Source organism: Prionailurus bengalensis, chromosome D3 (genome assembly GCF_016509475.1).
Source record: "Prionailurus bengalensis isolate Pbe53 chromosome D3, Fcat_Pben_1.1_paternal_pri, whole genome shotgun sequence".
Lineage (NCBI taxonomy): Eukaryota > Metazoa > Chordata > Mammalia > Carnivora > Felidae > Prionailurus > Prionailurus bengalensis.
This window is the reverse complement of record NC_057356.1, coordinates 94,095,166-94,108,976: the sequence shown is the minus strand read 5'-3', so window position 1 is coordinate 94,108,976 and position 13,811 is coordinate 94,095,166. Positions and strand designations below refer to the sequence as shown.

The window sequence follows — 13,811 nt, the reverse complement described above, 5'->3', positions numbered from 1 at the left end:
ATGAATCACTGAATTCTATTCCTGGAATAATTGTTACACTGTATGCTGACTAACTTGCATTGAAATAAAAAAATAAAAAAAGCAAAACAAAATAAACAAAACATAGGGATTCTTTAAAAAGCACATCATCTAAAGTAAGTGAATACTCCATAAACATCAGCTCGGTACAGCTGTCTGTGTGGACTCCCGTTCGTCTGAATCAGTAACCCAACAAGCCCACGCGCGGGGATGGGTTGATACGCTTCTTGGGTCTCTAACCACGAGGTTCCCTCCATTTCTTTTTTTTTTCTTACAAATTATATTTTGAAGAAACCAGGTTGTCTGTCTGATTTCCCACAATCTGGATTTTGTGTGTTGGACATCGATGACGAGAAGACATAGACGCACCTGGAACGCATGGCACCGAGCTCAAGAGGCCAGTGTGAGAAGCTCCACACGGCGAAAGGCCACACTGGGAAAGGCAACACTATGGAGACAGTAGGAACCCGGGGGGGGGGGGGGGGGTAGGGGGGCGTCAGGGGACAGGCTGGGGGGAAGGACAGCAAAACTACGTGTGATGCTGTCTGGTGGTCTCACGACATCATACATTTGTCCAAACCCACGGGATGGCCACCCGGTTACCCTGATGCAAACTGTGACCCTGGGGGACTCTGGTGGGTCGGCGTGGGTCAGCAGTGGCAAATGCGTGACTCTGCTGGGGATCCTGATGGGGAGGCTCCGCGTGTGTGGGAACCAGGAATCTAAGGGAGGTCTCTGCGTCTTCCCCTCAACTTTGCTCTAACCTTAAGTTGTTCTAAAAACTAAAGTCTATTAAAATAATATGCATAGGCAGACAAACAGCACACTGAAATGTCAATGTGGTTAACTTTGGGAGCAGGATTCTAGCAATTTTTCTTCATCTTTCATTTGTATATGCTAAAAGGCCACAGATTAATTTCAAAAATCAAGGCAAACGACTGTAGTAAAGAAAATGCTAGATGCGATGATCGTGTTGAGTTTTCTCCTGTTTCCTTTTCTGTACTTGAAAGGTTTTCCACCTGGACAGTACTTTCAAAATAGAAAAGGTTTGCTTAAAGACCAGGCTGCGCCCTTGAACGTGAGCACACGCGTGTGCGCATACCAGGCAGGCTCTGGCTGGCTGGCTTGGATTTCGTTGTAAAACTAACAGCTTTATGCACACGCGATTCCCATACCTTGAGGCGTGCCCTTCTCATGTACAACCGCGTGACTCCCAGGGCATTCGGAGTACAAAACCCTCCAGGCCGGAGCCTCTGGCCGGTGCGCAGGGGCCCAGGCGGGTCGGCCTATGCCTCCAGGGGGAGCTGGCCTGCACACGGGGAGGCTCACGGTTGTTTTCCAAACATGAGAAATTCAGATGGGACAGGAGATCCACTCATATTCACGCAAAATTTCAAGTTTCCCAAGAAATAAAAATTTCGTTAATTTCCACTGTTACAGATTTTTGAAAGTTTGCAAACAAAAGGCTAAAATTTATCATCTACTCGTGCAGACTTCTGGGGACCTAAGGAGTTCTCCCTTCCAGCTCCTGCTTAGGGACGTCCTCACGGCCGCATCGTGGACCCGAGTTCCCCAACGCGATGTTCGGGGAGGCAGGCTCGCATCTCCTAAAACGTCTTGGAGAGGGTTCACCTGGAGCACGGAAGGCTCGTGTCCGTGTGTTCCCGACCAGAGTGCACTCGGTGCTCCTCTCTGCAGCCCCAGCCCACCCTCCCACCGCCCGGCCCGGCTCTGCAAGAGCCCCACGAAACATTTTTTTTTTTCTTAATGTTTGTTTCTGAGAGAGGGCAGGGGAGGGGCAGAGAGAGGGAGGGAGGATCCCAAGCAGGGTCTGCACTGTCAGCGCAGAGACCGACACAGGACTCGAACCCACAGACGACCAGATCATGACCTGAGCCAAAATCAAGAGTTGGACACTCAACTGACTGAGCCCCCCGGTGCCCCAAGAGCAGCATTTTAAGCAACTACGTGGTTGGCTCGGCTGCTGGGGTCCCCTGAGATGCATGTGCTTGGATGAGGGAGCCAGAGGGCAGGGGTGACTGGTGGTCCCACTGCCCCTCCGAAGAGAAGGCCCGACCTGGTCAGCTGCCTGGCCACTCATGTGCCCGGAGGGAGGAGGATTTGAGTCCTCAGTTTAAAGACGTATTTTCTCTTCATCTGGGGCACAAATGCATCATTAACAGTGACAAAACCACCAGAGGCCAGATGATGGGGAGCAGACCACCGTGGGTGGGGCTGGGAGGCCCCCACAGAGGGCACCGCAGGCCCTGCCCCTGCCTGGCCGCTCCCAACCTTCCCAGGCCGAGGGCCGAGAGGGTCCCCAGGCGTCCCCCACAGCAGAGCCTCGCTGCAGACGGGCACGACCCCACACGGACACCCGTTCTGGGGAACACCACCGGACACGCCAAGTCCAAGTGTCCAGAGAAAACTACCACCCAGCAGAAAACAAGGACATCCGGGGCTGCCCGGAGTCCTGACCAGCGTCACGGCCCCTGGCACACCCTTCCCAGCAGGTGAAGACGTGTCTTCGGGACGACTTGTCAGCCTCCGTGTCTTCCCTGCTCAGGTCAGCTCGCAACTGGGCCTCCAATCGTCCCCCCCCGACCGGTGTCTCCTTTTCCCAGGGCCTCGGCCCTTCTTTGCTGGTGACACCAGGTCCGGGTGTTGGGTCTTCACATTCTACCACCGGCATTGTCCTGTCACTCGTCGGAGCACTCGGGGCCCCGGGGCCTCCGAGCACTGAGGAGCTGTCTTCTGGTCTCCCTCCAGGACCCGCGAGGAGGGGCCCAACCGGCTGAGATGGACACAGCTGGTCACCCACCCTCCCGGGTGCGCAGAGACCGCGGTGTCGTCCAGGTGTGACAGCGACCAGCAGCCCGGGACCACGGACGGCCCCACAGCCTCGGCTCAGACACACTTTCCACTCGGTGTGAGCAATGCCGTGAGTTAGCACTGAGCCCTTTTAGAAACCACGGCCTCAGAGACCGTGGGTGTTCACGGAGATCTCAAACATCTCAAACTTACCAGGTTCCCGGTTACGCGGTCTCCGTTTCTGTGCTAACAGGGCCGTCAGAGACAGCCCTCGCCTTCCAAGCCCAGCCCTGGAAACTTTGGTTACTGCTGTTGTGGAGAATAGCAAATAAATGTACCTACGCTTACCTTGCTGAAGAGAACAAGACAGTGACGGTGCTTTGGTTCCTGGACGTCTGCCTGCCTGCCCCGTCCTGCACCCGTGGTGATACCCCCACCCAGCCTCTGCCTGTCACCAGAAGCACGAATGGGGTCTGACCATCACGCCCAGTGCGCAGGCCTCCTGAGTGCGAGCAGTAGAGAGGAGGAGGAGGATTCAGGTTCTGGACAACGCCCGAGTATGCAGTGAACACCTAGAACCGGCCATACCCGAGGCTCCATTCATCGCTTCTCAGACAAGCGAGGGATGTAACGAGACAAACCCACCGGAGCCGTGGTCCTGTCACCTGCAGCTGAAGTCCACATGCACAGCACACAGCGTGACCTGACACGTTACTTGTGATTCAGCAGTCAGTCTAGGAAACAGGGAGGACTCAAGGCTTGTGCTACGGATCGGGACTGGAGAAGGGACATCTTCCACTTCCTACACGAATTCAACAAGGCCGTCTTTAAGCAGCACCTGTCGTAACGCTGCTGGCCCCAGTCCCAGGTCAGCCTGCCTTCCCCACAGGACCGAAGGAGGCATCGGCCGCAGTGCCGTGAACACATCCTGGGTCGCCCACAGCCCCGAGCCCAGACAGCGCCGGCAGCAAGAGTGCCAAGGGGCCCTTTCAAAGGGAGCGTGAAGACGAATTAACCGCCAGCGCCTCCCCGTGGGCATCGTGGACCAAGGCTACTGCCCACACATCTCTGGACAACAGAACCTGAAGACAAGGCCACCGGGCGCAGGACCAGCTCTTCCTACAGCTGCATGAACTCAGGGCCGGTGGGTCAGAGCCCGTGACCCAAGGGACAGGGATGATGCACAATCAAGCTGTCAGGGAAAGGGGGGGGGGGGGCACATCCTACGATGAACCCTGTTCTCCAGCTTGTCAGCCAGGATCAGAGCTGCCTTGTTTTCTGGGCTTAGATCCGAGGCTCATGAAGCTTAGCAACTATAAATAACAACGATCCTTTACATTGTTAATGCTTTGGTACAAGCTTTAGAAAAACTCCTAAATGGCAGAAACTCCTGACAAGCAGCCACGGAATGGCCTAGAAGGGTAGGTTAGGTGGTCTGTTTTCCTGTGCAGACTTCCAAGGCCTGACCAGATACCCGGAGCGACCCGAGACGCAGTGTCCTCTGCCCTACAGGCGGCGGGGTGGGCATCGCACCAAGAACGAGCTTATAAAAAGGAGTTTTATTAAATGAAAGAGAAATCTGCTCGGTGGGTCAAATGCGAAATAGATATACAAAAACTTTACACCCGTGTCCCGGAGGAGGAAGGCCCCGTGCGCTGGCCCGGACCCGCCCCCGCCGCCCCGAGTCCTGCCCGCCCGTCCCGCAAGAGGCTGCGAGGGGCGTGGCAACATCTTTGGCACACGGCCTCCCGGGACACTGTCCCTTAGAAAAGTAGACTTTCCATAGTAAAACCTCTAAAAACACCTATTTCTGCAAAATTATGTGTTTCTGTAAGTGGAGCTCTGCAAATGTACACGTCTTTCTAGAGAAAAGGAGATCCCATCCGAGGGCCCGCGCGGCCGGGAGCCATCAGGGGCCGGAGCAAGACGCGTGTGTCTGCTGAGCGCCCCGCAGGTCACATGAGGTCGTTGAGCTCTGCCTCCAGTGCCGCGGCCATCTCGTCCGCCTCCGAGCTGCTGCCCTCCTCGTCCTCCCCGCTGGACTCCCCGCTGGACGCGCTGCCGGTGTCCTCCTCGGGCAGCTTCCGCTTGTGGCCCCTGCAAGACAGGCGCATGCCGTGACACGCTCGCAGGGGCAGGCACACGCACACCGGGACACACACGCGCATCAGCACCCACGCACCTCGGGACGCACCCACGCAGCGCGGTGGCCACGATCCCGTGGGGGCATCGATGCAAAAGCGCGGTCACGGTTTCAGTGCGAGGAGGGGTTGGAGCTGGGGGTCAAAACCGCGCGGGGCCAGCAGGCCCGGGACACGCTCTGTCCATTCCCATGCCGCCAGGCCCCCGCATCCAGAGGTGGCCCGGCAGCGATAGTCACGGAGTCACGGAGGAGGTGACAGAGCGCCCGTAACTGTACGGCTCGTGGGGAGAGGAGTGCGGACCGGTGGGAGGCCTGGAGGGCGTGCCCCTGCTGTCCGTGTCCGCCCCCTGCCCTCCCCCGGGGAGCCCTCGCAAATGCCTTCTCCCCAGAGCTCCAGACGCTGTCACCTCTGATTGGCCCCGAGGAGAACCAACGGGAACAAACGTGCAAAGCACGACTGGGTCGGCTGGGTCGGCTGTGGGAACTACTAATGCCATTCTGCGGACACGAAAGCCCAGGCACATCCCAGGGGACCAGACGGGGCCGTCACCCGGTCCGGCCCGAAAACTCCACTTTCCTTAGGCGGCTTAAGAGGAAGTACCCTGATGACCAATGACGCCACAACGGTGGCGGCTGCCTCCGTCCTCGGGACAGAGTTGGCGGACTCGGACCAGACTGTGCCCGCGAGATTTCCGCAGCACGGGGCCCGCGGCGAGCACAGCACTCCCCCAGGAGGTGCCCGCTGGCCCCGAGCGGTGTCCCCAAGCCGAGGAAAACCGGCCTGACCACGCGCCCGCCCTGGCTCTCCCTTCACTCAGGGGCACATGGGCCTCGCGAGTCAGCCCCCGTCTCTTGTGCTGTGATGGTGGGGACACAGGCAGGCCCTGAAGATTTTCTGGCGCGCGCACGCGCACGCGCACACACACACACACACACACACACACACGGCAGCCGCACGCACGCGTGTATATACCGAGGCACATGCAGCACACATACAACGTAGAGAACCACACGCGTCCAGGAAATCGGAGACCACGGTGCTGGTGGAAGGAAAGGCGTACAATTTATTTAAGAGAAATACCGCCAGCAAAACCAGATGGAACCAACAAAAGACACGTTGCTGATCGGTCACCGTCCCACCTAAGAAGAGGATGTGCCTGCGGCAGACAAGGCGCCGGGAGCCTGCCGGGAGGCCGGCAAGGACACCCAGAAAGAGCAGCCCCCTGGGCTGTCCCTCGCGCCCCAGGCTCTACCGCGCGCGTGACCGCCAGGGCGGCAGTGCCCTCGCCCGACCCACCGGAGCACTTTGTCAGTGCCACCCGTTCAGTCCAAAGTTTAAACGACTATTATTTTCCCATCGGCTGAATATTTTCTAAGGAAACAAACGTTTACGCTGTTACAGAAAACAAGCTGGGCTCAACGCTGAAGTGCAAAGTGGGTTTCTCTTATCAGCACCTGACCATTAAGATCTAAGGTTGCTCCCTTAGGAGATCTCTGGAAAACATACAAGCAAAACCGGCGTAAAGGGTTTCTGAGCACAGGGATGCTTCAGGGAAATTACCCCGAACACTAGGCCGTAGGCTTCCTTTGCCCTTGAAGGAAAGGGGAGGAACTTTCCCTGGAGGGCGTGGCCTCAAGGCTCTTGGCCCGCTGCAGTCCTTGGGACGCGCGTGCGTGGCTGCTGTTTTCCACTCCGGGCCGTTACGGTGTTGGCGGAGCGTGGGACGCCTGGCAGCACCAGGATGCACTCGGGCACAGGAGCCACAAGGTGCCCTTCCCGGGTGCGATGCCGGGCGCGTGGTGGGCCCGCGGCCACGCTTGCCGAGGGGGTCCCGCCCGCGGACCTCATGCCCGGCTCCCATTCGCACGGAAGAAGGGGCTGTTTGGGGGCCCCACGTGCAGCGGCTCACGCCCCCCAGCTCTCTCTGGGGGCGAAGGTGTGGACCACCTCCTGCCCCGTTTTACGAGATGGCTTGTCGGAGCGTTCGGTCCTGAGAGCTCTTTATGTAGCGCGGACGGCAACTATTTCTCAGGCGTGTGCCGCACGGATTTGTGCTTCTCACGCTCCGAATGGTGAGAAGTCTTTGGACTATCAGTACAAAACTGACCACGTAACCCGAGGTCACAGATACTTAGGTTTTCTTCGCAATCTGTTGTGAGTCGGCCTCTGAGTTCATTTCTGAGGCAGGGTTGAGATGAACTCTGCATCTGGACATCTGTGGCAGCACCATTTAGTCAAAAGGAAACTTGAAGAAACGTATACAGAAATACGTATGGATATACACGCCTGTGTTCAGGGAAACCTGCAGTTTGAAAGAAGACAAGAACCCCCCCAAAAGATGTAGACATGAGAAAGTCTTCGTTTGGGCGGAACAGGCCACAAGCAGAGCCACACACACGAGGTCAGGAAAAGATCTGCGAGACGAGGCCACGTGTGACCTAAGACCTGCGAAACAACCCGCTTTCGAACTGGTAACACAGAAGTAACCTAATGGAGAGACACGCTCCCAAATCAGAACACAACTGACCCGATAAACTCAAAATGGACAGAAGCCCTGAGAAAGACACCAGGGACTGTAACTGAGGTGATCGGTGGGCCTGCTCAGGCTGGAAAAGTGAACACGAGAGGCCGGAGCCCCGAGGAGCAGGGACGGCGTCCGTGGCTGCAGCACGCGAGCTGTGTGGCCGGCGCCGGGCGCCCATCTGTAGGGCCAGAAGCTCTGGTTGGGCCCAAACCAGGGCAGACATGAGCCTGAGGAGACAGGTACCTCAGCAAAGGGTTAATTTTGTTTGTAAGATGTCCTGAAACAAAAGCTATTTTAAGCACAATTACTCTGAAGCCTCTGGGATGACTGTCCTTTTGCTGAGTGGTGACAAAAACAGAGACGCGTTTAGAAATGACACGTAGGCATAGATGAAACAGACCACTGCCCGTAAAAATGTCAGGTGGCCATCTAACTCCCATAAAAAGAGGTGTCCATTGTCCTCAGAGGGATGCACCGGGCGGTCACGATGCGTGTGCGGCCCGCGCTCCCCAGGCCCCCAGACCTACAGCATAGGAACACCCGTCCCAGCTGCTGGTGAACGGTGGAGGTTTATCCAAAGCAGCAGTGATTCTGAGCGCACTTACTTAAGGAAACTCCCATCCCCCGGGCACCCAGCTGGGCCCCGGGCCTGCAGTGTGAGAGGAGGGGTGGGGGGTGAAGTCTGTGTCCCACCAGGGTGCGCTCACCAGCGGCAGCTCCCCCGGCACGGTGACGCGTCACCCAGCCTGACCGTGAGCGCCGTCAGAGCGGCTCTGTGGCCCGCGCCGCAAGGTTTCCCAAGCCACGAGCGTGAGGCATCTCCCGTGCCTCCTGATGCAAATGGTCTGCTCTTGGCCCAGAGCTGGGCCTGCATCCAAGTTCCCTTTTGTCCCTTTGACAGCTTGACGCAAAAAGCAAAAACAGAGAGGAGACAGCTGCTGCCCGCGGGGACAAAGGCCCCCAGGCCCAGGAAACAGCCGGACCCCCTGTGGAGGGGGGGCCGGGAACCATGGAGAAGCTCGGCTCCCCAGGCAGAGGCAGGGAGCACCTGCAGGCAGGGCCTGAGGGGAGAGGAGGGACCCCCCCACCAAGAGCAGCACCAGGACAGGACAGGAGTTAGCCGTCAGAACAGCCACCTTACAACAACGATATTGTGTGATAACGTCTTTTGTGGAAACGTCTGACCTGCACTTGGAGAGCGTCTGGGACAGAAGCGGCCCACACCTGGACAGGCTCACTGCGGCAACGTCCTCGTGCTCAGACACCTCCCGATGACGCGGAGTGCTGGCATGGGGTGACACGAGCCCTGTTTTCCACCAAATCCGTGAGGTGGGTGTTGTCACTCCCATCGGTGGCCGAGGAGACCGCCCACATTCCTGCGGGGCTGGACCACACACGACCCCAGGCAGGTGCTGGGTACATCAGAGACACATTGCACCCATCCTACAGATCAAGGACTCTCCCGCAACAGGGTCGTCTTGCAGGGAATTAACAGAGGGAGCGAGAGAACACAGGCGAGCCCCACTCGGGTGGTCGTGCGGGGCGTTCCCACGGAGCCCAGTGCGTGGCTCAAGACCAGGGAAAGGGAAAGACGGTCAGTGCCCAGGTGGCAGTGCGGTGTGCTAAGGCTGGTCTCACCCTTCCTGTGACAAAGCAGAACACGAGACGGACTGAGAAGGGAGAAAACCCTTACTCCTGGTTAAGTAACATTCGGAGAATAAATTTTTATACACGATTAAATTTTAGTAATTAAAAAGCATCTCAGGCCTGCAGGTCACGGCTAACAAACGGCTGTGAGCGATCAAAGCTTCGTCTCCCCTCAGCACGGCACACGTTTATGTTGTTTTTACAGCCACGTGTGCGGTTCCGTGGAGAAACGCGAACAGATTTAACGTGGAGAAAACTGAGAGCTGGAAACCCTCTCGTGTTCAGGGTGGAAAAAACCCTCCCACGCTCAAGGCGGGAAATAGCACGAACAGGAACAAACTTCCTCCCGGACGCTGCAGCTTCCGAGCACACACTTCCACTGGCGCCCCAAGCGCGCCGAGTTACGGACGTGGATGTCTCAGGGACCATGGCAAACACATGCCGGCATCTGACCAAGGACCCCCAAACGGCGCCCACAGGGCATGTACTTTTCAGCTCACCGGTTAAACCCGCTTGGTTTCCCGGCAGAAAAAAGCCACAGGGCTGCACGCGGCGAGGTCACCGTCTCGACTAACAAGCCCTTCTCCTGTGTGTGCGGGTGCGGGACAGCCCGGTCTGCATCCTGCGGAACGGCGGCGCGCAAGGCGGACCGAACACGTGCACGGCGCGAAGCGAGCGTGGGCACCAGTGGGCACAGTGGGCGCCTGCTCACCTATGAGGACGGACGCCAGCAGCGCCCGGCGCCTCAGGCACAACTGCAGGGAACCCGCTCCTCGCCGTGAGTGGGGACACAGGCAACCAGGTCACCTGACCCACGGGCTCCGGCCTTGCCCGGGCCGCGGGGGGGCAGCCAACCCCCAACGCGCGCTTCGTGCCGTCACAGCGGCGGCGGCCCCCAGGGTGCTGGCTCCACCCGGCCCGGCAGCAGGACTCACCTATCCTGGGCAGGACGGGTGTCTCGCTCAGGGAAGCCAGGCTTAGCGAGTGCGAGTGAGTACATAACCCGGAGTAACCCGGTTACCCGGCAACCAGGCTTATCGAGTAGATGACGGGAGTGGCGGCTGGGGCATGAAGCGTGTCCTCAGTGAGTCCTGGACACGGATGAGCACAAGAAGCCCTGCTCTGTGCGACCAGGACACGGAAGGGCCCGGAACAAAATCGAGGCCTCTCACTCTGACAGACGGGCAAGGTTAAAAAGCAGCATACTTGACTTGATTTGGTGGTTTTGCCACAATCCTGCATGGAGCACGCTCCCCAAACGCGGGTGAACAAGAGGTGGGCTCGGGGCTCCGGGCGCCCCAGCTTGACAGGCGGCAGGAAGGCTGTGCTGCTTTCCCGACGGACAGGCAGGCTCCTGTCACCGAACGCCAGTCCGAGGTGAATTTCCACTAGCGTCTCGAGACCTACGGGAGCCCCCGCTTTCCGACAAGCGCCCTCGTGGGACGGCCCTCGCAGGCAGCGGCTTCAGCACGCGTGCCTTCAGGGACCCGTGGTCGGCAGTCAACACGCAGGTGTCAGGGCGGGGGAGGGACGGTCCCCAAAGCACAAGCGTTTGGATCCCCTTCGCTGCGACTGGTTTTGGAAAGCCTGACGACTGACGCGAAGTCACACGTAACAAGACGGCTTCTGACACCTCGCAGGGAAGGGCAGGACGGCCGCCGGTGCCCCTCTTCGTCACCTCCCCGTCCACGTCCTCACGTCCTCGTGCAGCCTCACGGGCACCTCTGTCGGCAGACGGGTGGGCTCACGGGCGCTCACTGTGACCCCACACTGTGCAGGGCCCTGAGGAAGGAGTCCTCCCCGTGACCGGCAAACGGGTCACCATCTGTTCTCGGGTCACAGGTCACATGACCCACTCACGCTGGTTACGTGCACGTTCACCCCGGCCCTCGTGCACTTCTGATCCTGCTCCTTCCTTCCTGCCTCCTCCGCACGAAACCAGCACACCCCACGTGACGCCCCCGGACGGGGGCCGTCCCCTCGGACTTCCTTCCCCGCCAGGACCCCGCGTCATGCCCTCACAACTGACGGCGGTTTCCCTGGTCGCACGCCGGTGCAGACTCGCCGCCCGGCTCAGAACCCGTGCTTCCTTCCTGCGCCACTCCTGTCACGCACGGTCCACCTACGCGTGCCGCACGCGGCCACGGTCACTGCCTTCCGTCCCTTTGCGTCCTGCGGAGCGGCTGAGGGGAGAGGCTCACAGCACGTCGCGCTGGCCCGCCCGCTCCCCACGTCTCCCGAAGCCTCTCGTTCCCACGGCCTCGGCGTGGGCGCCGGCAAGCATCGCGCTTCTCCACGCCACGGGCCCGATGGTTGCGTCCACGCTGCCTCACGCAACTGCTCTTTCTCTCCACTCGGTGAAGAAAGGAGAGAACTCGGAATTCTTCCTGCCTGCCGATCGCTCGCTCACCCCCACGGGGCTTGCTGCTGTCCGCGTGGACGTGGGTTCTCAGCTCTGTCCGGGTCATCGGCTCCATGACCGAGGAGCTCCCTTTGGGGTTTCCCGCGAGGGCAGCGAGTTCTCTCAGTTCTCGGCCGGGACGTCTTCTCCGAGCTTCGTTTGCGCCACAGCTCCGCCTGGCTGACGGCCTTCTCTCCCGTGTGGCAGCGTGCCGCCCCGGGGCCTGGGGCCTGGGCGGCGTCTGATGAGAAGCGGCTGCCGGCCCGGCCCGCGGCGCCCTCGTCTGCCTTGCGCGCTTCCACCGCGATGCGTCTGGGTGTGGCTCTCTGTGCCGAGCCTGCTTGGAGTCCGTCAAGATTTCGGGACGTGTTAGAACGTCTTCTCTCCGATCTGGGAGGTTTTCTGCCCCTGCCCCTCTCCTCCGCGCTCCGACGGCTCCCGCTGTGGGAAGGTCGGTGCGCTAACCGGGGCCCCGCGTCTCTGAGCGCGCGCTCCCCTGCTCGTTCTCTCATCCGTGGTTCGGACGGACCCCCGGAGCACATTTTCTTCCTCGCTGCCCTTCTCAGCACTGTCCGTGTACTAGCTCTCGTCCTCCCGCACGGCTCCTCTGGCCCGGAGCGCGCCTGGGGTGGCCGTCGGGAGTCGCTCTGTGAGCTCGGACGTCGGGCCGCGCTCCTGGGCGTCTTCCCTTGAGTGGAAGCGGCCGGGTCCCGCCTCTCTGGCCAGGGCAGCTGCTGCGGCCTGGTGACCGGCGAGCTCATTTTCCTCCGTCTGAGGCCCAGGGCACAGCCCGTTAGAAGAGAAAAGCACGTTAAAATGAAGCCACGGCGACACCAACGTTCACCTGTCGTGTTGGCCGTTAGCTGCCCCCAAACACTGTGCCACAGCAAACGAGCGTCATCACCTGCTCTCATGGAAAACCATTCGGCCTTCCACGGAGGCACGAGGCCACCAAGTCCCGGCCTAGAAACGCACGTGAGGAGCACACCCACACACAAGCACGACCAGCACACGTGGTGTTCACTCCAGCTTCGTGTGAAACAGCAGGAGACAAAACCACGTACGAGACACAGAGGAGGTGGCTCCCAGAGCGAGGTCAGGGGGCAGGGCGATGACCCGACTGCAGGCAACAGAGGGGGTGCACATCCTAAATTACACCCCAGGTGCCAGAGCCACCGCTGGCCACACGGGGGAGATGCCCCACTAGCTTCCCCAGGACAGGACGTCCTCGGGTCAGCAACGCCCCAGACTTCTGTCCCGGCCACACGCCTGCCCGGGGCTGAAGGGGACCCCGCCTGGGTCCACCGACACCACAAGCACCTTTCATGTGTGCCACTGCCCCAGAGCATTTTAGTGCCGTCCGTCCCGACGCTGCAGTGAGACTGGGGGAACCTTCTGGAAAGACGAGACCTGCACAGACTGTGGGAGAGCCCCCCCCAGCTGTCCGTACATCTGCGGCGCAGGCTGGAAAGGGGGAGAGAGCCAGCGGGACTGGGCGGTGTGAGCCTGGGACGTGTGTCAGCGATTAGCCGTCAACTGTGGATTTCTGTAACGTGAGAGTTACCAACCACGTTATGCTATGTTCTTTGGCCGTTAACGAATTAATAATTGGTTTGGCAGAAATACTGTCCTTTTCGCGTGTCTGCTAACTCTAGAAGCGATGGAAGTAGTCTTACATCGAGTTCTAAGTCGCCTCTGCCGATGCGAGCACAGAGCGCCGCAGAGGGTCCTGGTGCGAGACCCGGGCCACCGTGTCCGTAACAGCCGCCTCACCAAGTGGTGGGGACAATGATGCATCTGTACGGTGTCGCAAACGATTTGAAGATAACTCATTTGAGCAAATGCTTTTCAAACCTATACTTGACTTTTTCATCTTAGAGACCGACCTCAAGGAGCGAGCGTACCCCACAAGCACTGTGAATAAAACGGCATCCGATGTCGCTGATCTGAAAAAAGAATGAATCATTTCTTGGTAGACAAGTAAAAATTACCACCCTTCTCCTTCCAGTAAGACTGGCTTTCAGGTTCAAGGGACAAGAAGATCCGTGGAGCCGCTTGGCCTCGTGGAACCAGCAGGAGGCGATGCCGAGCAGACCTTCCCGTGGGAGCCAGACCTGCATCACTGTCATCACACGCGGGGAAATCATGACACAAAGGCCTCCCACGTGCAAAACACAACACAAAAAACCCCAAAACGTTTTAACTTCAAATAAAAATACCATCACGTAAAAACTTAAACAAACTTCACTCCACCTCTAGTACCATT

The 13,811-nt window shown here is 59.1% G+C and overlaps 1 protein-coding gene across 3 annotated transcripts in view; it reads right to left on the bottom strand.

Moving 5' to 3' along the window:
• Positions 1-4,369: 4,369 nt before the first annotated feature.
• Positions 4,370-13,811, bottom strand: part of CTDP1 (CTD phosphatase subunit 1) — a 56,670-nt gene continuing 47,228 nt past the window's right edge. For 2 of the 3 annotated variants that reach the window (XM_043559134.1, XM_043559135.1), the window contains one exon: positions 4,370-4,926. In XM_043559134.1, the coding sequence (XP_043415069.1) occupies positions 4,785-4,926 (142 nt within the window). In that variant the 3' untranslated portion in view covers positions 4,370-4,784. Of the gene's footprint in view, positions 4,927-6,010; positions 9,141-13,811 lie in introns of those variants that run through there. The other variant, XM_043559133.1, reaches the window with a different exon arrangement.